This window comes from Alosa sapidissima, chromosome 6, assembly GCF_018492685.1.
Source record: "Alosa sapidissima isolate fAloSap1 chromosome 6, fAloSap1.pri, whole genome shotgun sequence".
Classification (NCBI taxonomy): Eukaryota; Metazoa; Chordata; class Actinopteri; order Clupeiformes; family Clupeidae; genus Alosa; species Alosa sapidissima.
In genome coordinates, this window is record NC_055962.1 from 10,529,380 (window position 1) to 10,549,795 (window position 20,416).

At 41.9% G+C, this 20,416-nt stretch overlaps 1 protein-coding gene across 2 annotated transcripts; it reads right to left on the minus strand.

The window, feature by feature from the left end:
* Positions 1 to 4,893: 4,893 nt before the first annotated feature.
* Positions 4,894 to 20,200, minus strand: LOC121711932 (chloride intracellular channel protein 5-like). 2 transcript variants are annotated; one of them, XM_042095823.1, is made up of 6 exons: positions 19,489 to 20,200; positions 9,354 to 9,463; positions 8,788 to 8,913; positions 8,440 to 8,546; positions 7,656 to 7,837; positions 4,894 to 6,464 (listed from the first exon to the last, which is right to left on the minus strand). In XM_042095823.1, exons 1-6 carry the CDS (start codon positions 20,095 to 20,097, stop codon positions 6,300 to 6,302), a joined length of 1,299 nt encoding a protein of 432 aa, XP_041951757.1. In that variant the 5' UTR covers positions 20,098 to 20,200; the 3' UTR covers positions 4,894 to 6,299. The 2 variants fall into 2 exon arrangements, with proteins under 2 accessions (XP_041951757.1, XP_041951758.1); XM_042095824.1 differs by lacking the exon at positions 19,489 to 20,200 and adding an exon at positions 13,030 to 13,387.
* Positions 20,201 to 20,416: the final 216 nt, after the last annotated feature.

The window sequence follows — 20,416 nt, forward strand, 5'->3', positions numbered from 1 at the left end:
CGTTATCGGAGGGAACAGCACCATCCTCTGTCTGGAGGGAAGACAGATCCCCACCATTCTCCTCTCATTCATCTGTCCTGCCTCAGAAGTCTGAAGCAGACGAGAAGCAGTCGCCCATCCTTCAGCACTAAAAAAAAACGGATTCTCCAGTTAGACGCTCCAGGCCTTTGAAGGAGATGAATGTTTTATTTTCATACTCAGAAGATGGATGAGTATTTTTCACTGTCGTATACAGAATGAAATTCATTTTAGTATTCACTGCAGGCCTTTAGCTGAAAGACTAGAGGCAGAGGATAGCAGTTGTCAGAAATTCCTGATAGTGGCCCACCCAGTCAGGAAGAAAGGACACATTCAGCAAGATCGATGTGATTATTTCAAAGTTGCAGTCTGTCTTGTTTCATTGCTGCCAACTAGTGCCAAGAATAAAAGGTCTGCAATTATGTAATCATCCTGAAAGAAAAGTTAAATAAAAAGCTCACCAATGATGCTGTACTTTCTATGCATCTTGATAGTTTGTTCCATGTGTTGTTATGCATTATGAATTGTGATTTGAAGTGGTTTGTTGTCCATTTTTCATTCAGCACTACAAAATTGGGAAAGAAGTTCTGTGAGATGCAAGCATGAGAAGCCAGTTCTGTGAAATGCAATGCAAACATGTGAAGCTAGTCTCAAACAGTGAAGCTAGTCTATAGCAGTCACTGCAGCAGAGAGGCCTTCCAAAATACCTATAGTAAATGCCTATTTGTCTCTAAACATTTTTGACAACTCCCACTGCATATTGCAATGTTATCAATCATACATATGATTTGGTCGACTTATCAATATCGCCAGTTTGAAACAGACTGATTGGCATTTGCCCTGTGAGTGTGACAAATCAAGCCAAAGTATTGTCCTACATTAGTGGCTATAGTTTTTAGCTGTATATTTTCACATTCAGCACATGTACTGTACACATCTCCTACACTGACCTACAGTTACTTTTCCTCGCACCTGACACATTTCTTTTCCAAAAAGGTCTCTCAACATCACTTGTACTGTATGCACAGTATGTACCAAATACCGATGTCCTGGACTAAGCTGCTTCTGTACTTTCTGTACTAATCAGAGCTCCCATTCAACTATGGCTTGTCACAGTCTACCAGGGGTGAGGTATGATGTACTGTATGTGTGGAGTTGGGGAAAGCCTCGGGAGTAAAAGCCTGGGTAAAAGATTGGGTTGAGATCGGAGATGAACCCAGTTCAGGGGAAGAGAAGGGTGTTGGAGGTGGGAAAGTTGAATTAAATTTCAGTTTAGTGTTGGCATTTAAAAGGGTTATTAAGTATGGTGCTGTTTTCCTAACCAGTCCTAAGTCAGATCATCTGGTCAATATGTCACCTAATCAATCAGTACCACTAATATGAAATGAAATGAAACACATACTCAGGAAGAAGAGGAAAGAAAAAACATCCTATTATCAGCTACTCAAGTAACTGCTCCAGCATATTTTTCAGGGTAAATGTGATTTTGGTTTGTCCACATAACCTACACGACTGACCGCACCAACATGCTTTTTTCCCCACTGAATACCGCCAAACGTGGTAAGTGTCGGCCACGTTCATAGAAGTTTCTGGGAAAGCCTTAATTGGTTTGCGTGCTATGCCAAAGGATGTTCATTCAGTGTGTTTTGGCAAGGACAGGTATCAAAGTCTCATAACCTTACCATAAGTGTACCTCAGGGATCAGTACTTGGGCCACTTCTGTTCTCCCTTTCTCAGGTATTACAGCTGTTCCCCAACAGATCAGCATCCAGCTAGGCCCATCTCCAGTGACCCCAGATAAAACCGGACGTGACTCGGGTGTCACAATTGATGACTGACTGAGGATCTCTGAGCATGCAGCCTCAGTTACAAAATCCTGTTGGTTCATCCTATACAATATTGGGAAGATTATGGGATTATAGGAATGCATTGTTAACTGGCCAACCTGCTTGTGTAGTGAGACCATTACAAATGATTCACAATGCAGCAGCACATCTGGTTTTTATTCAGCCAAATTAGATTCAAATCCCTCACTCTGGTCTATAGGACACTTGGATCTGCTCCTTGCCATCTTAATTCTATGATCCAGATCTACGTCCCCTCTCGTCCACTGTGATCCTCTGATGAGCGTCTGCCATGTCGGTCTTCCATCAACACTTAGAGGACACAGTCAAGACTTTTCTTGTCTATGTCTTACATGTCAATGACAGTAACATCTTGGGAGGAATTAATTCAATTCATTTTTATTCAATACATTTGGTCTTTTCCCAGTTTTGTGGCACTATGGCATAGACATAGCAAAAATGGAGGCTGACACGCATGTTGAGAACTATGTTTTGCATTTTGCTGTTCAGTGTGTAATAATGATTGAAATCACATAGTGATTTGACAGCAAGACGTGTTGTTTGAAGGCCAGATTAATTTGCTTTTGCTGCATGTTTTAAATGTTTTGAGCGTGTTAGAGTCTTTTGCAAGCAAAATGTGGCATTTTGGCCAGAGTGTTTCTGTTTAGCGCTTTTGTGTTAATTGTTTTGAAAATGGGATGTCATAATTGACACAAGCATTAAAACAGTCGAGAAAAACTGTAATGTAATATTTACTGATGTCTTTGTAAGTCACTATGGATAAAAGCACTGCTTAGTACCATCAACATAACATAATAAATATGCCAAGGTAATAAAAAAATTGACAGACTATATGTTCTAGCTTCTGTCATTGTTATCAGTTGGACAGCTGCATAAAGAATTAAAGGGAGAATTGAAGTGGCTGACTGCTGTCGAGCGCCGTGTGGCGTGTGGCATGCGGCGTTGGCGCTGGCTTAGCCGAGGCTTGTCAGTGGTCGGAATTTTAGAGGGTGTCGGTTCAGGTCTTTGCAAGAGCACAAGAGCTGCCGGAGAGGCACTTAACGTTTGAAGGCTGTGCGTAAAAGTTTTATACCGAGGCCACTGCAGCTTGCTTCCTTGTCATCTGACATCTAGTTTGTGTGTGTATGTGAGTATGACTCTGCATGTGTGTGTGTGTGTGTGTGTGTATGTGAACTTGCATGTGTCTCTGTACGTGTTTGTGTGAATTTGTGTGTTTCCAAACATATGTGTAAGTGTGTATGTGTGTGTGTGTGTGTATGTGAACTTGCATGTGTCTGTGCATGTGTTTGTGTGAATGTGTGTGTTTCCAAATAAATGTGTAAGTGTATGTGTCTGTATGTGAACTTGCATGTGTCTGTGTATGACACATGCAAACATTGTGTTTGTGTGAATGTGTTTCCAAATAAATGTGTAAGTTTGTGTGTGTGTCCGTCTGTCTGCCTGTATGTTAACTTGCATGTGTGTGTATATGTGTGTGTGTGAATGTGGGTGTGTCTCTCTGTCCGTCTGTGTGTAAGTGAGTGTCTGTTTGTAAAATTGCATGTAAGTGTGGCATGCCACATTTGCTTACCCTGTTACAGCATTGAAAACTGGTTCAAGGGAAACTGAAAAGGTAATATCGCCTGGCAGGGAAAAATAATGCTACCTGGCACGACGAAACCAGAGACTGCCAACCAAGTGCCCTCCCTACACTTTCATTCAGTCAGACGTGCTGGAGTCTTCAAAGTCTTTAAGAAAAAAAAACAACCTACACGTGTGGGGATTCAAAGTCTCTCGGATCAACAGAGTCTGTAAAAACAGATTAGAGGCACCAGTGGCTGGTCTGCACGGGAGACATGTTTGACTTTAATGCTTCTCTGTAGATTATCCCACGTTAAGAACGTCAAAAACGTGGGTGACCTGAGCCAAGGACGTCCATGTTTGGGAGCTAATTACGAGACGTCGAAAGGCACAAGTCTCGCCTCATATTTTCTTACTCGTGTGGAAAAATATGGCAGGCTCCATTTATTTTCCTCGGCTGTTGTTTCTGGATGGAGAGCAGCACTGGTAAATACCCCGCGTCCCCTATTGTAAATCTGACAGGCCCAGATCTTTTAAGTGAGCCTCGATCCAGGACGAGAGGGGGGGCGGGGGGACCAGGAGACGGATTGGATGGCCGCTTTTAGGTTTTCCGTCCTAATGAGAGACTAGGGAGGAGGGATAGCGTTTGATCCTTGGCTTGGAAGCCTGTGTTTAAATCTTTTAGCAGCAATCACTCTCTCTTTTTCTTTATTTCTGCTCTCTCTCTCTCTCTCTGTCCCCACCACCCTTCATCCATCCATCCATCCCTTTTTCTTCTCTTTACCCCTCTCTCCCTCCCTCTCTTTCTCAAGGATATATAGGGAAAACAGAGAAAATCTGCGAGCTCCACAGATGATGGATAGCAGGGGAGGTAACACTAACTCAAGCTTAAGAAAGTCCTGATCATTGTGATATTTAAGCGCTTTCACGATAGGACAGAATCGTGGCCCTTCTCACAGACATATATATCAAACCCCATTTTAGTGAGGGAGACTCGCAAAAGGAGGAAGAGAGAATAGGAATAACAATAATGCAAGTCAACCTGTGAAAATATTATTTTATTCGTAGAGACTTACGCGCACTGGACGGAAACTCGCCGGCGCCATGACTCTCATTACAGACCGGGGAGTTCGGTCCAAACCACACAAGAGAGCTTGGGGTCCATCAGGGCCTATAAGGCCACGCCGAGCGGAGCCTGCACTCTTACAACACCAGGGAGGGCTGGGACCTCTCCCTGTCTCTGCATTTTACACACTGTGTGTGTGCGCGTGTGCGTGCCTGTGTGTGTGCGTGCCTGTGTGTGTAATGGCTCATGTCTGTAAGAGCAGGTTTAATGGTTTAATGTTTAATAATGAAATGATACATCTCCCCATCACATAAATAGTGTAGCCCACTGGAGATTTCTGATGGAAAGTGTCTCTTGCACAAAAATGCAAATAAAGCATAAGTTCTCCTGGTAGTTTTATTGTTTCTGGACAGACCAAATAGTGAATGAATTAAATTATGTGTGATTAAATGAAGTGTACAAACAAAAGGTTTACAGGAAAAAGGCTAAAATTACATGAAATAGAAAATCACTCAATCATTATGATGATTTTGGCTGGTAGATTTCCAATGAAGGCACATTGCTTGATCATATATTTCACTGATTAGGTCAAGAAAAACATTGTGTCTATTTTACTGAAATAAAACCTGAAATATGTTCACTATTTTCCAAAAAAAAGGAAATGAAATAAATTATCAATCACAAATAAATTATGTTTTTTTTCTGCAAAGGGTCCAGGAGTTGAGAAGAAAAAATCTCACAACATACTTTGTTCTAGGTTTTCAGGACAGAAAAGTAAATAAATGCATTAATTTTGCATTCAGGAATTCCTCTTAAAACATTTGTTCTTTCTCCATCCTCTGAACACACAGCACTAATAACACTTTGTCTTAAATATACCTCTTTAAGAATATATACTTCAATTTCTCTATCCAATTGGAAAAAATTGGATGTCAGATTGACCAGTTCAAAATCAGTGTAAATCAAGCAAACCTCAAACAGGAGAACTCCACTAGGTGTAGGTACAGCCAAGAGCCATTGGATTAATCACTCCATTGCAGCTATATTGCTATTCTACATGCTTATCAAAGACTGATAAATACATGATGGTGTGTTTTCAGCTGTCAGGCCTTCATGTCGCACCATGAGAGTGAGAGAAATAAATAGAAGAAGTAATTTATCAAGCCCCCCCCCCCCCCAATAAAGAGGAAAAGCATTTTGGCCATGTTCACAAACGAGACAGAAAGGTGAGAAAGAGAGAGACAGACAGAGAGAGAGGAGAGAGAGAGAGACACAGGCAGAGAGAGAGAGAGAGGAGAGAGAGAGAGACAGGCAGACAGACAGAGAGAAAGATAGAGTTTAAACTTTGTTTCTAGGTTGTTTTACTTTGTCAACACAAAAACATGCTTTGTCGTGCCAGTAGAACTCATCCAGAGAAATTTAGAGCACAGAGAGCGAGATGGGGGAAGAGGAAGGGCTGACCGGGTGAGTTTTGCTGTTTATATATATATTTTTATAGTGTATCAAAAGAGGTTACACTGATTCACTGCAGAATAAGACTTCACAAGCCCAGTAATATTGCTGATCATACCATTGTGTCAATCATTCACCAATTTTGCACAATGCAGCACTTTACCTACAACAAAGCCTGCGACTGACTGAATCAATCATTGACGGCAGACATATTTTCTTCAGGGCCTGATGTCCTTGGGCTGGGAGTAGGGGGGGGGGGGGCAGGGGGAGATGAATGCAAAGTCTTAACCCTCAAAGGTGTAAAGGTGGTGTTTGAGGTGGGGGGGGGTGGGGGGCTATTACTTGGCCAGCCTCTTGGACACATCCTGGTAGGCCATCTCAATCTCATTGTCGGCGGGGCAGGTGTTGGTAAACTCGTCCCGGCTGTAGGCGCTGTTCAGGTAACGCCACACACCGCTCATTTCGGTGGGGATGTTGAAGTTGCGGTACTTCTTGGCCACAACCTGGATGAGACGAGAGGGAGGGAGAGCAGGTTGCTGGTAGAAGTAGGTGCTTTCAATGCAAAGACAACAGGCTCACATTTAAAAACCTGTTTGTGTGTCGAAACATTGGTCATTTGCACTTAATTAATAAACTCTATAACTGTGTTCAGTTATGTTGTATAAAAGCATCTCCAAAATCACTCACAGTGCATGCATGGATTTTTAATAGTAAGTGTGTGATTATTCAGACCTGAGACAAAAACACCTTTGGTCACTCATATAATGATAAAACACTTGAAGCTAAGTTCACATGAATTCCTTGTATACTTTCATTTTCTAAAAAAAAAAAAAAAAAAAGAAAAAACAATATTCATTATTCATGTAGCCACAAGATGGCACCAAAGTACATCTCTGAACAACTGGTTCTATTGATTCTCAAGCTGGATCACTTGTGAGGTCAAAGGCCGCAGTTTTCCCCTTCAGCTCCAGTCCAGATGCACTCAAAGAGGCCTTTCTAAGGAACGCTGTAAATCCGTAACTCAATAATAACCCTCTCTCAAAACTAGAGATCAGCACGGTCACCTCCCAGGTATCAGTGCTTGGCAGAATGACAGTGTCAGTCCTTGGCAGCTGGGTAGGTGGGGTTAGCATCCAACTGTAGAAGTAACTTCAAGGACCCGAGTCAAGGGTGATGCTATGGCCAAAGGTCACCCTTACGCCACTGAGATGTGCCGAGTGGTGTATTTTCCAGGTTTTATTGTGCAACTTCATTGGGCCTCTGGATCAACTGAGTTTAGTTTGGCCTTTGAAGCTGAGGTTGGAGGAGATAGTGTTTGTGTGTGTGCGTGTGTTTGTGTGTGTGTGTGTGTGTGTGTGTGTGTGTGTGTGTGTGTGTGTGTGTGTGTGTGTTTGCATGCAGACACGTAAGAAGGTCCCCACAATCTCTGCACTGGGAAATTGTGGCCACAAAGTTAGGAAGAATTCCCACTAAAAGACAGGTTATTAAATCTAATGGACTTATCTGACAATTTTATCTGGCACTACACTGTATCTGACTTGATTTTGCTTTAGAAGCTGGTTATAGTCACTATGAGAAAGAAAGCCTTACTTTAACAACAGTTAGGCAATTGGTTAGGTTAGGTGAATTAAAGCCTTTGCTAAGTAAACAAAAACAAAACAAAACATAAATATAAACAGGTGTGTGGTGCCCACCTTTACTATGTGCAGCTTGGGCAGCAGGTTACAGTCCGCCAGGGTCAGCTCGTTGCCGTCCAGGAACTTGCGTAAGGAGGCCCGCTCATCATCCATACTGTTCGCATCGATCTCGTCTGGCAGGGCACTGTTGAGGTAATCGTCCAGCTTCTTCAACGCCTTGGTGAGGTTCTTCTCTAGACCTGCAGCAGAGGAATAAAGCCATGGATATGTTTTTTGTTTTAGTTTCTCAACACCTTGTGAATTTGATCTTCTATCATCTTTTTAAACTCCTTTTCAGCTTGTGTTTGTTGACACTTTTGAGTATTCTGAGTTTTGTGCCACACTTTGGGTGACCCTCTGTTGTTTTTAAATGTGTGAGCTGAATAAAGGATACTTGCTATTTACTATTTACTACTTATTAACTAAATAACAACATATATGATAAACATAGTTGCCGTTTTCGCAAGTGATAAGTATAGTGATAAAAGAAAAGCACCTATAACAATGGATGTGTCTATGTAAATTGAGATCCATATGAAATTTGGTTTTATAGCCTATTTATCCTAGGTTCATGCAAATTATACTCAAACAGCATAAATGTAGGCTACCATTGACTATTGAGCATTGTCTATACTGAAATAGCAATGTCTGAGTGTACTGCAGGCTGGAGGATTATTAATGTCCAAAAAAGTGTTCAATGTGGGAATGTTTCTCATTACAGAAGTGAATGTAAATGTGGCTATGCTTTGGCAGGTTGAATTCCAAGCCCATTAGGTCTGTGTGTGTGCATCCCGTGACTCACCTTTATTGGCCTCTGCTTTTGTGTTCTTGATGTAGGCAGAGAACTTGGCAAAGATGTCGATGCCTGCAGTGTTGGATTCCCTGTTTTTAGCAGCAAGTTTGGGGTAACTGGGAAAATCAGAAATGATAGAACCGCAATAAATACAAAAGGCCACTTCCCAATGTGTTACAAAGTTGGCTGAGACAAAGGACATTGTGCCAACATCAAGTGTCATATAATGTCTCTGTGTAAATATATCTATATCTATATCTATATCTATATCTATATATATATATATATATATATATATATATATATATATATATATATATTTATTTACACTGAAACGTGTACTGCCCACTGCTGTACCTAGGTGGCGCTAGGACCTCCTCTAGAAATTCCTCGATCTTGTTGATGTCGGTCTTCACCTCGCCGTTATAGGTGAGGAAGGGAGGGTGGGTGCCTGGGGCCAGGTTGTGAAGGTCAGCTGGCTTTCTGCATGGGTCATCAAATTCAAAATCAGATGAGATCGCCGCGCCATTCCCAAGTCAATGACTCCAGCGGTGCCAGAAGGGACACATAATAAAGACCAATGACTCTGCCTGGGCAATATAAGACTTATGCTGGTTAAAAGAAGGATTTGATACTAAGTTTGGCTGACTAAGTTTATCACGTGCCAAGTTAGCCAAAGTATGTAAAAAGCAGTCTTGTGCATATGTTTACCTCTCTCTCTCTCACACACACACACACACACATGCGTGCATGCATATGCAAACCTACACACACACACACACACATACACACACTTGTGGTCAGCCAGTGGTTCCGCTATGGTCAGACCATTTTGAATAACACCTAACTCTGCATGGCAAACCAGTGGTTGCCCTGCCCTGGCCAGTGCTGTCTGCCCCCTGGGCTGGCTGTGCTCCCCTTACCTCTTCAGGTCGACTGTGGTGACGTTGAAGACCACGCCCTTGAGCCACAGGATCATGAAGAGGCGCTGGGAGAATGGGCAGTTCCCGATGCTCTCCCCGTCAATGCCCGCCTGCAAACAATCACACACATAAACAACCATCAGTTACAGAGTTACAGCTAACAATATACTTACACACACTTAGTAGGTATAATCAGAGACTAAAGGATCTTTGGTGCGAAGCATGGCCGGGCTAAACCCAGATGAAATTGGGTGAACAAGTTCTTTTAAAATGATAATTTACCAGAAAAATGTTTTTGCTGTATTTTCGAAAGGTTTCTTTAAGAGTTTAACTTACGTCTTAAGTTTAATTTTACCACTGTTTACGCCCCTTGGAAATGAAAAGTGAAGAGAGAATGACGTCCAGACCAATTCTCAACAGAGAATCAGTGTCCTACGTGCTTTAACTGGCACAATGTTCAGCAGACACAGGTAACGAGGTTAAAAAAGTAAACCACATTTATTCTGACCCAAATAGAATCACCACTGAAGATCACTGCTTTCTAAATCTTCAGATTCACTGTGTCAGCATAGTGTTCAGGCAACAGTGGACTGATAGTTGGACTCATAGTCTTTCAAGATACAGATAAGACACAAGATACACACACACACACACACACACACACACACACACACACACACACGTAGTAATCTATCTTGTGAAAAGCAAACACCCATACCACTGAGTCCTGTTTACTCAGTCCCTGTTTACTCACTTGCTCATCACTTTAAAAACAAATATGGGGTAAACTTAAACTTCCCTTTCAGCTAAGGTCAATCTCTACACCAGCAGAACAACAGCCCAGCTCTCAATATCATGTTTACAGTCAGTGTAATACATCTTAATAAACAATAATAATACATTTATGGATAATCAAAAGAAGATAGAAACAAAACAGCAAAAACAACAGTAAAAACAAGACTAGATAAACTAGAGATTACAGGTTAAAAGGTATTTTAAAAGGCGGGTCTTGTTCTGCAAGTACTAGGTATGGTATAGGTATTTCTAATATATTGCGTTAACAGTAGGTGGGGGCAGCATAAACAGGTGAGTCCTCCTGACTGCTGCTTTTAAAGCATTATAGGTGAAAGCATTTATATTTATATAGCAATATTTAGCACTTGGTTCTCTCTGTGGCGACACCAGAAGGTTGGAGGTGGCCAAAGCTGCAGACACACAACGTAAACCTAAAACTGCCACAACCTCATAATCTCACAATGTAATGTTTACAGATGTTATGGTACCAGGTAGAGAGGCACAGACATACATGACGTTAAAACTTCTGTGTTCGAGCTAACAATGTTGTGCGTAGGCCTGTGTACATACATCTCATAGAGTAGTTGTAGTAGTGTGCACATCCCCACCGGTGAGGTGCAGGGCAAATGGAACTAGAACTAAAAAAGGATGAAATGCCCGCACTCTGCTAAAAGCTCCCATACATTTATTGTGCTGCAACGTTTCGACCCGGCTGGGTCTTCCTCAGGCAAATGGTACATCATGGCAGTGAGTACAGCCATGGCCATGCTAAAGCCCCTGAGCCTGAGTCTAGCCCTAACAGTGCAAAAGCTGTTGTGTCTGTGTGGCCAGTATCGGATGTCATGAGTGACAGTACCATGAGGGCACCATTAGGGAGCTTAGCGCGGGGGTCCTTCTATACTTGTGACCGTGTGAATTATTCACGTCTCCTCTATCACTCGCTTCACTAGCCTCCATGATGTCAGGGCTACTGCTGGGTCAAGCCCTATGGCACTGCAACGCTGCTGAAATCCTGGACAGGTATTGTCAAGTAGAATAATTTGGGGAAAAAATGTCAAAAATATATAAAGAGTATGTATGTTGCTTTGGTCAATATGAATACAGACACAGGTCAGAGGTGACATCCAGAGCATCACCCTACTTCTGCTAAATACACACACACACACACACACACACACACACACACACACTATTTAACACAACTCCTATTTAACATTTTGCTACAGTGCCTCTTTCTCTGTCCTCAATCCAACACAGTGCCTCAGATAATAGTGAGTCATGATCTAGAAAGCACAACAATGACAACCCCACGCCACTGGACCACCGTTGATCAGAGCAGCTGTTTTTTGGATATGCAGCAAAAGCTGGAGTTCATCTAGGTTAATGACGATGGATACACCAATATGTTGGTCTAACATTGCTGTTGGCCAATAGAGCTCTTGTTGAATGATGTCAGCTATCAGCAAATAATATGACATTTACCAATAGCAGTGGCTAATGTTTATCTGTTATGTTGAATCAATTCTGCACTAGCTAAATGTTGTAAATGACTGGGACAGTTACACATATTGCTGAATGAAGTGCTGAAACACTTGAAAATGTCTGTAATTGTGTTTTTGTTTTTAATGTCTGGAAAAATGTCAAGGTGGCAATGAAATGTCTGAAATTACAAAGAATTCTCACATGATTTGCTTATGTCACCACTGCTTTCAGGATCCACATCCAGACCCAAGTGCCATTCAGGAAGCATTTTTTCCATTGTTTCACTTTGTAAGCAGTTAAAGCAAGTCAGTGGTGCTGTTGTTATTGCTAGTGAATCATTAAAAACGAACATGTCTGCCATAAGCTATCAGTTAGACAGTAGTACATCACATAAAGCATGAGGATAAGAGTGCTTGATGCCACTGAGTCTGTAGTGATACAACATAATCACTGTGGCCATACTGAAGGCCCTGGGGCACTGTCAAACTTAATAACCCTATGAGATCTGTGCCTGTGTTCTGCCTGTGTTTGTTTGAGCTCCATGATTACTTGATTTGATCGACTGCTCAGACATTAAACCCTCTGGCCACCAGAGCACACTTCAGCTTAATTAGCTCAGTTAATTAGTGGAGGTGGAGTAGAACCACTGTCACAAGGTGTGTGTATGTGTGTGTGTGAGAGAGAGAGTTTCTTTATGTGTATGAATGACTGTATTTGTTTATTTTTGTGTGTGTGTGTGTGTGTGTGTGTGTTCGTGTGTATATATGAAGAGAGACTGTATTTGTGTGTGTGTGTGTGTGTGTGTGTGTGTGTGTGTGTGTAGGATATTTTCCAATAGTGTCAGCAGCACCCTCTGTAATCATCGGCAAGGGTTTTCCTCTTCGTGTCACTCAACTCAACTCCAGCCCAACACACAAACAACCCAGGACCTGCACTGACAGCAACTTCCTCCAGCCTGCCTGCCTTGTAACAAAACGACAAGTACATTACCACAACCTGCATTCACATTCACACACACACCAGGTTGTTCAACTTGGACGCGGGATGCCACTGTTCACTTGCGTGCAGCCGATATCTCTCACAACATCCTGTGACAAGCCAGGTCAGACGGCCAGCGGTAACTCTAGCACATCTATTGTGTTACACAGGCTTTCCGTATCAACAATAAAAAGCTGCTGGCAAAGCACTGACAGCACAGCTCATCAAAAAACAAGTCTGTATTCCCAAATGGTTATGTTTTTATAATAGTACTAATGCGCTCAACATATTATTAGTAGCTGTAATAGTAGTGGTAGTAACAGTATCAAAAGTAGTAGCTGTTGAATCATTGGTTTCAGCAGCACCATCATGTCATTTTTCAAACAATTTGTTGCATGCTACGCCTGGTTCATTGTCTTACCTTCACAAATAACTCAATATCTGGGGCGCCCCCACCATTGGTGGGAGCTGGTTCAGTCATTATGTCTCCTTTGCCCTCCTCAGCTGAATCACTAGGAAAAGTCCATGGGTACTACATCAACAGTCCCTCTTGTCTACATCCTCGTTTGAATGGGCTGTGGTGGACGAGGTCAGCACGGCACGTCCTTACAGGCCTTACAAGTACTTTGAGCCCTTTTTCTGTGACCAGCTTCGCCCCAGGCTGTGGGTTTGATCGTTTTTAGGCGGCGGGTCAGGTCGTGGATGTTTGAGGCAACCCCGGATGAGAGGGAGAGAAGGATCTGGTTCCCGCTGATAGGGGTGTGTGTGTGTGTGCGTGTGTGTGATGGGGAGAGAGGGGATAGGTGTCAGGCTTTGCCAGGGGGAGGAGCTTACCCCCCATACACACACACAGACAGACTCGCACTAAAGAGCAGAACAGAGGGTTCTAATAACACACTAATCTATGCAATTAGAAAGTCTTTTTTCAGTAGTGTAGTGGTGGCATGAAGTTTGAATGGAGTGGTGTAGTTTGGTAGCACACAATTGGGCACAATTTGAGTGACAGCTCAATATGTCCAGCATTTAAAGCAAATACTAAAACCAGATCATGACCATGAAGGTGATTTATTTTTAGAAGGCTAAAAGTAAACCGGAGGGAGGCCCTTAAACCAAACAAAACAATTACACTATTATGCAACTAGTCACTGGAAGGTATGAAATGGTATGACCAGTTACACTTTTATGCAAAACAATCACTGGATGGTATGAAATATTGCACTTGAATAAAAATATATTTAGACTAATCAAAAAAAGAGTGCTCTATCATTTTTGGCCAGAGAGAGCTTGGGGTGTTATCCAGACAAAAACAATGTTGTGGTGCCGAAACAAAAGGAGGTCTCCCAAACTCATTCAATGTATATGAATGACAATTCTACCACAAAGACTCCAATGGCTTAAATAGATTTCAGCTTTTAAAATCTTTTTGGAGCATTGGGTGAGCACTCCCAACTTTGATTTTTTTTGTTCAGTGTCATTGACCGTCTGACTGAATACTAAAGTCATGCCCTTTGCATTTGAATCTGACCCAAAATTGTGAGTGAACTATTACAGACAGGGCTCCCTGCGCTCAAAGCTTCCGGAATCTTCCATGGCTTCACTGGCCTGACAAAGAGAACTGGTGGAGGTGACAGTAGGCACGAGAGACCCGTCATCACACACAAACAGGATAGTTATGTACCGATGGCCAGGGAAAATAACGACACTGACCTAGAGGCAGGTCTCGATAGAACTCTGGAAAGCTTCAGCTGGTCTGCTGAGCAGAGACAAATTATTAACAATTTCAACAGCGAATTACTGCTAATTAAGTTAACTGTATGACACTGCATTCTAATATGTCACATTTGTATATACACTTGAATTGGAGTTTAATTAAAGGGATTGTTAATGATTATTTAACTTTGGAATAAATTATCACCTTCCTTCACACACACAAACAAACTATACTCTCAACTCCACAAAACATAATTGATTACCAATTTTCACGTACTGTTTAATATTCTGAATATTATCTTGTCCAGTACTTGTTGTCAGCTGACAAGTCTGAAGGTGCCAAACTGGCCACCTGTTTCAGTGTGACATTCTCCCTGCATGGCTTAGCACCCCTACAGCCTGCCAGTTGCAGTGTGCCATGTTCCTGTCCTAGAAACCCGATGTGATGGAATGAGCCCCGTGCATTTTTAATGGCCACCCACCCAATCACACAGCTAGGCTATAGCTCACAGAAGCGTGGCTGGCAGGCAAACTCTGGGTTATATCCGATCGGCCTCCCGAAACCCAGGAGGACAAGATTCCCTCATCAATGATTCATGAGTTTGGCTTTGGTTGTGAAGCGGAAGTTGCTTTTCAAGATGCCTCGCTTTTAGAAGCTACCAATATGGAGCATGCAGAGGTTTCATGTTTTTTAGGTCAAAGACAACCAAATGCTGCCCATGTTGCAAATCTTACCCAAATTAACTTACAGTGTGACTTTGTCATGGGGGTATAAAATCTAAAATATGTTTATTTAATTTCTTAATTGTTTATGCCTTAATTGTTTTCCATAACATTCCATAATTGATTATTCACTCAAAGAAATAATCAGAGCAAAAGTCTCATGGTCACTCTGCCTTTAAATACACAGCAGCCTGGATGTGACATGCACACCAGTGACAGAACAGCTTCCTCTAGTGGCATGCTGTTCATTCACTCAACTGAATGGGAAACCTCTCATAATTTTATGTTACTAGTGCAGTGCCCGTTCAAACATGCTATTCCTGTAGCCCAATTACATGCCTGCAGGTAGGCCTGCTTGGAAAATAGAATAGGGAAAAACATAATTCCAGGTAAGCATTCAATAATGAATAGGCCTACAGATAATATAATAATATAATAATCCTAACAGCTGTTTTGAGTCAAGGCTATATGCTTAGCCTATTGAATAACTTGATGATAGAGAAAACAAACCATTTTGTGGAGTGATGCATCATATGAAATTTGCAAAAACAGTCTCTGGTGGCCTATAAGTGACATCACACTCTGTCTGCCACTCGTTGCTTGTCGCTGGTTATGCTTTGCATGTGTGGCATTCTGAGACGTTCTTTAATTCGGGACCATTATCGCTCGTTTCAATTTAAGACCTTGCAGTTGGAAATGTTGTTTGCTTATTCAAAGTTTAAAGACAGTCCAAAGTAGCCTGGGCTATTCAAAGTGTCCGTTTATTGCACATAATTTTTTACGTCATTTTGAAGAGCCACTGCATACCTGTGAGTGTTGGCGTGTTGTTGCAAAATCCGCGGAGTTCACTTTACTGTTGAGGTCAGACATGTTACGTTTTTACCTGTGTAACCTACACTGATCCAGCTCTGCCAAAGCCCTGCTTCTATACTCACTGGTAGCTTACAGTACAGTGGCGTGTGGGAGGGGGAGTGGCTAGCGGCGAAAGCCAATGTGCTTCTTTACCGATATATTTAACGATATCTTTTGCATTTCTTATTCAAACGTCAAATTTGGCACTGCACTTACTCATGCCCATAGCAAGACACCTGCCAAGTTTGAAATCAGTCTGACAAACGGTCAGTGAGATATGCGTGCCACAGACAGACAGACACACAGACGCTTCTTGCTTTATAGATAGATGGGTGGCAATCATTCCACAGATGCACTGATCCTCCCTTGGCCCTGGCATCGAATCATTAACATGAAGTATGTTTCAAAATGGATCAGGAGTGGCCTTTGAACCATCCCTGAAAAAGTTGTTGGTTATTTTTTGGCGAGTCATTGTGTGCAGACTCTAGAAAAACGTTGTGAAAACATGTCAATACATGGTGATCACCCCATATACATTTTGACATTTTTTAACACTTTCTCACTTTTTCAATGGTCGATTTATGAGGCAAACATTGTGCTTTATGGTTGTGAAATAATGCACACCCATGTGTGTCAGGGAAAATGGAGAAAGGCATCCACTATCCTAGTCCTAGTACCAATAGCTGGGTGTACTTATTTCTGTTATACTAAATACAGCTTTACTACAGCTAAATACAGCTTCATACGTACATATATCTGCCACAGGGTTTTTATGATGTGACTGCACATATATTTTTGTGTATCTTACAAAGTGAACTACTGGTTGTATTTTGGAAATGAACTAAATGATTAAAGTGTATAACTATTGATTTAATGGCCATGTAGTGGCCAAAAGTATAGTCATTGCCTCCACCCCTTTCCAAAGGTATCGGGAGACACCCATCAGCTATGCAGATATCTACGGACTGTGATGATGGAGGTGAAATGAAAACAAACAGAATGGTGAGAAGTGTAAAACACATTTCCTCACAACTTGTCCTATACAGAATTAATCTATCTGATGAATTGATTACGTTTTCAATTCAACTCTTTTTATCTGTGTTTTAAGGACTGCTTATATTTAATAAATCCACATGAAGTTTAGCCTATTGGTCTATTACCAAAAATCCTAACATAGCCTCCAATATCCCAACAAACATGTGGTCAAAACACAGATTTTTTTTTATTTCTTAATGAGTTAATTGTGCTGCCGGTGACATTATTAAATGAAATTCTCTAAACATCCCTAGTGATGATCACCACTTATAGCTCTGCCATCCATTCACTCTAGCCAGCTATTGTCAGGGCTTTTCCTTAGAGGATAACACACCCATTCGCCAATCTCAGTCACAATCACAGTCGTTCAATCAGCAAAGTGCCCTCTCGGTCACACCACAGTTCGCCCCTATCGCAGAGCAAAGAATGGCACCCACCCAGTTCAATTTACTCAAGACTGGAGTTCAGCCGTGTTTCCATGACTGTACAGTGAACGGAGTTAATGAATCACAGCATGACACAAGGGGTCACCTGGAACATGTAGCCTATGCCATTGTCGTCTCCAAATCAAAGGAGGGAAGGGATTCCTGACTGGATTAGAAAGGGGCACCTAGCAAAGGGAATTCCAACCTGAATTCAGATGTTTACATAGACTGACTGCTAGCTGCCAAAATGTCTCTACTCAGCTCTCAAACTCAACAACTTAAACCAATAACTTTTGTTTTGTGTTACAAAATGACCAACTAGCCTGTGTTATGTCATCAGTCAGTGTACATGTTAGGAGGCCTACAGATATGGGACTGTATAATATAATTGTTTTACTATTTTGACTGACTAGACTACCTGGAAATACTGGAATAGCACACTAGCTCTGCCTGAGCTGATACCAAGTATTCTACAGAGTAAGCTTTGTGGTTCATTGCTTATCAATCTTGTGTACAAAAGGCTATGCTAGGCCGACTTACAATCATATAAAACGGTAACTGAGCTGCAATACTCTTAATCACACACAAACACAACATAAACTCATTAAAACCACATAACTTTCAGTGTCCCGTCAGCGGGACGGTTACCCCCCTCCACCCCCTCACCTCCCCCCCAACATTCTAAATCAATTGTATGCACTATATTGCTATGTAGCATAGTAATGTTATACACCATTTCAAAGCTTTGACTCTTGGGAATCCAAAAATGACAACTTTTTCATGTACAATCTGTATAGTGCTTTACATTCTTAGATTAATCTTATTATGTCTCAATTAAATTTGATCCAAAATGCCCCCCTCCCCCCCTTACGCTTTTGGTGCTACCCTGACTTCTGACTACAGTGTAGCTGCAGCACAATAAGTAGATGCAACATATTGGGTACTGAAATATTCACAAGAATCCATAGAAATTGAATTCATGTTGTGTTATCCAATATTAGTTGTACAGATATATAGTCTATCTTATACACACTCATTGAACCAACAAAGTAAATGCAAAAATAGAGACATTTTTGTAATCATTCCATATTTAGTGTAGTCATTCCATATCTGAAGTATAATCCAAATACAAGCATGAAACCTCAAAGTGTTACCTTTCATTTGAGACCAGGATTATGCTTCTACACAAAGGGGTTCATGTGCAGTAAGCATTTGATTGCCAGTATGCATTTTGGATAACAAAAAGTCCATAGGCATTTTACAAAAGTATCCATAGGCATTTTACAAAACGCATGGGCATACCTTGGCAAATAATAGTCTAAAGCACTCATATTTTCATTCTTTATTGATCTACTTTTGCACACAACTTCACAAGACCTGGTGCTAGGGCTCAGTTGTGTTTCTAAGGGATATCAAGAGACCTAGAGGGCTGAAATGTGGTCAGTTCAGAGATGCTTGTAATCCGGCAGAAAGAAAAAAACTATATTCTAGCCTCTGTAACTCTTTGTGGGTACATCACACATTTATTTTGACTGTTTCCTACAAAAACTAGAGGTTCTCAGCTTTCTATAGGCTAGAGGTCCAACATTTGATGTTAGGCCCCAGAAGAGGTGGGAACAATGCCCTTGTAAATAGGCACAGTGCAATTTCAGGCAAAAATTTGAAATTCTTTTTGAGAGTTGTTTTGAACAAACTGCAATTACACAGTTATAACTGAAATCTGACGATTGGGTAACAGGACTTCAACACACCTACATTTGTCTAGCATGTCCAGTAACCTATAGCCTATGAAACAGAAACAGTTAATAGAGGCCTTCACAGTCATGCATAAGAGAATATGGCTTTAAATCTATGTCAATTAGGGCCCCCAAAATTACCATGTGAGTATATTTTTTTCTGTGCTCGTTTCCTGTCTGCATCTCAGCACAACTTTGAGTCTTTAGCCTATGTGTAGAAATTCTCCATGATTGCGTAAACCAGATAGAGCAAAGGCCGCATGGTCAAAGAGTCACAAGCCACAAATGCTGCTGCCACACCTCAGCGACCTTCAAACTCACCGCATTTCTGCATGAACGTAAACCTCAGTGATAAAACTGTGAAAGAGGTGATTTTCTTCCATTTTTGGCTTAGCCTACCTTCACAAAAAGCGCGATATCGGGCTGGTTTGGATCAACAACTTTGGTCTCCTCGACTTCTGAAGTTTCTACTGGTTTTAGGCTGTAATCGACAATTTCCTCTGGTTCCGGAGATGAATCATCTGGTCGCGTGTAGGCCATGCACATGCCATCTTCTACATTGTCCTCGTGAAGCGGTGATTGGGGTGGGTCGTCGCATGGGTCTCCACCGGACTCGGAGGAGGAGGAGGAAGATGTGGAGGAGCGTCGTGAGGTTTCTGCCTCTCCATTAACTTCCATAGGAACAGCTTCTTCTTGAGCTAGGGATACCTCCGGTTGGGCCTCGGTTTTCTCCTCCTCATCTTCGCTCGACGAACTGCTGCTGGCATCTCCTTTCGCGCGTGGCTGTTCTTCGGGACTCTTACGTGTGTTCATGTAGTCTGGTGATGAACGCTCGGCTGCCTCTGGAGCATGAACTTCAACCTCACTGTAAATCGCGTCTTTAACTTCAGCTGCATTCTCATAAATTGCACCTTGGTTCTCATATTTTGGTTCTGTTGGGGAGTCAGGTTTTTCATAAGCGTTTTCTTCTTTAACCACCTCATAAACATTTTCTCCGTTTTTGTCCATTTTGAATCGGTGTAATTCAAGGGCCCGTGCGTCCTGTTCCAAGTCCCAACGTCTAGGGCTGACGCCTTCTCGAGTGCTCTCGTGCACCTGTTGCCGGGGGAGATGAGCGCATGGGCAGGTTCCAACGATAACATATTAACTGGACTTTGGTCTGTGGGCTAGTCCCTCGCTCCAGAGTGTGAACCATCCACTGACAACGAATGGGAGGATATAACAAATGATGTTTGCTTTTCAGAAACACATTTAAAGATAGGCCTATTGCTGGTATGTTAAATAAGTGCAACATTCGTTTGCACAAGTAGGCCTATTTGACACATCT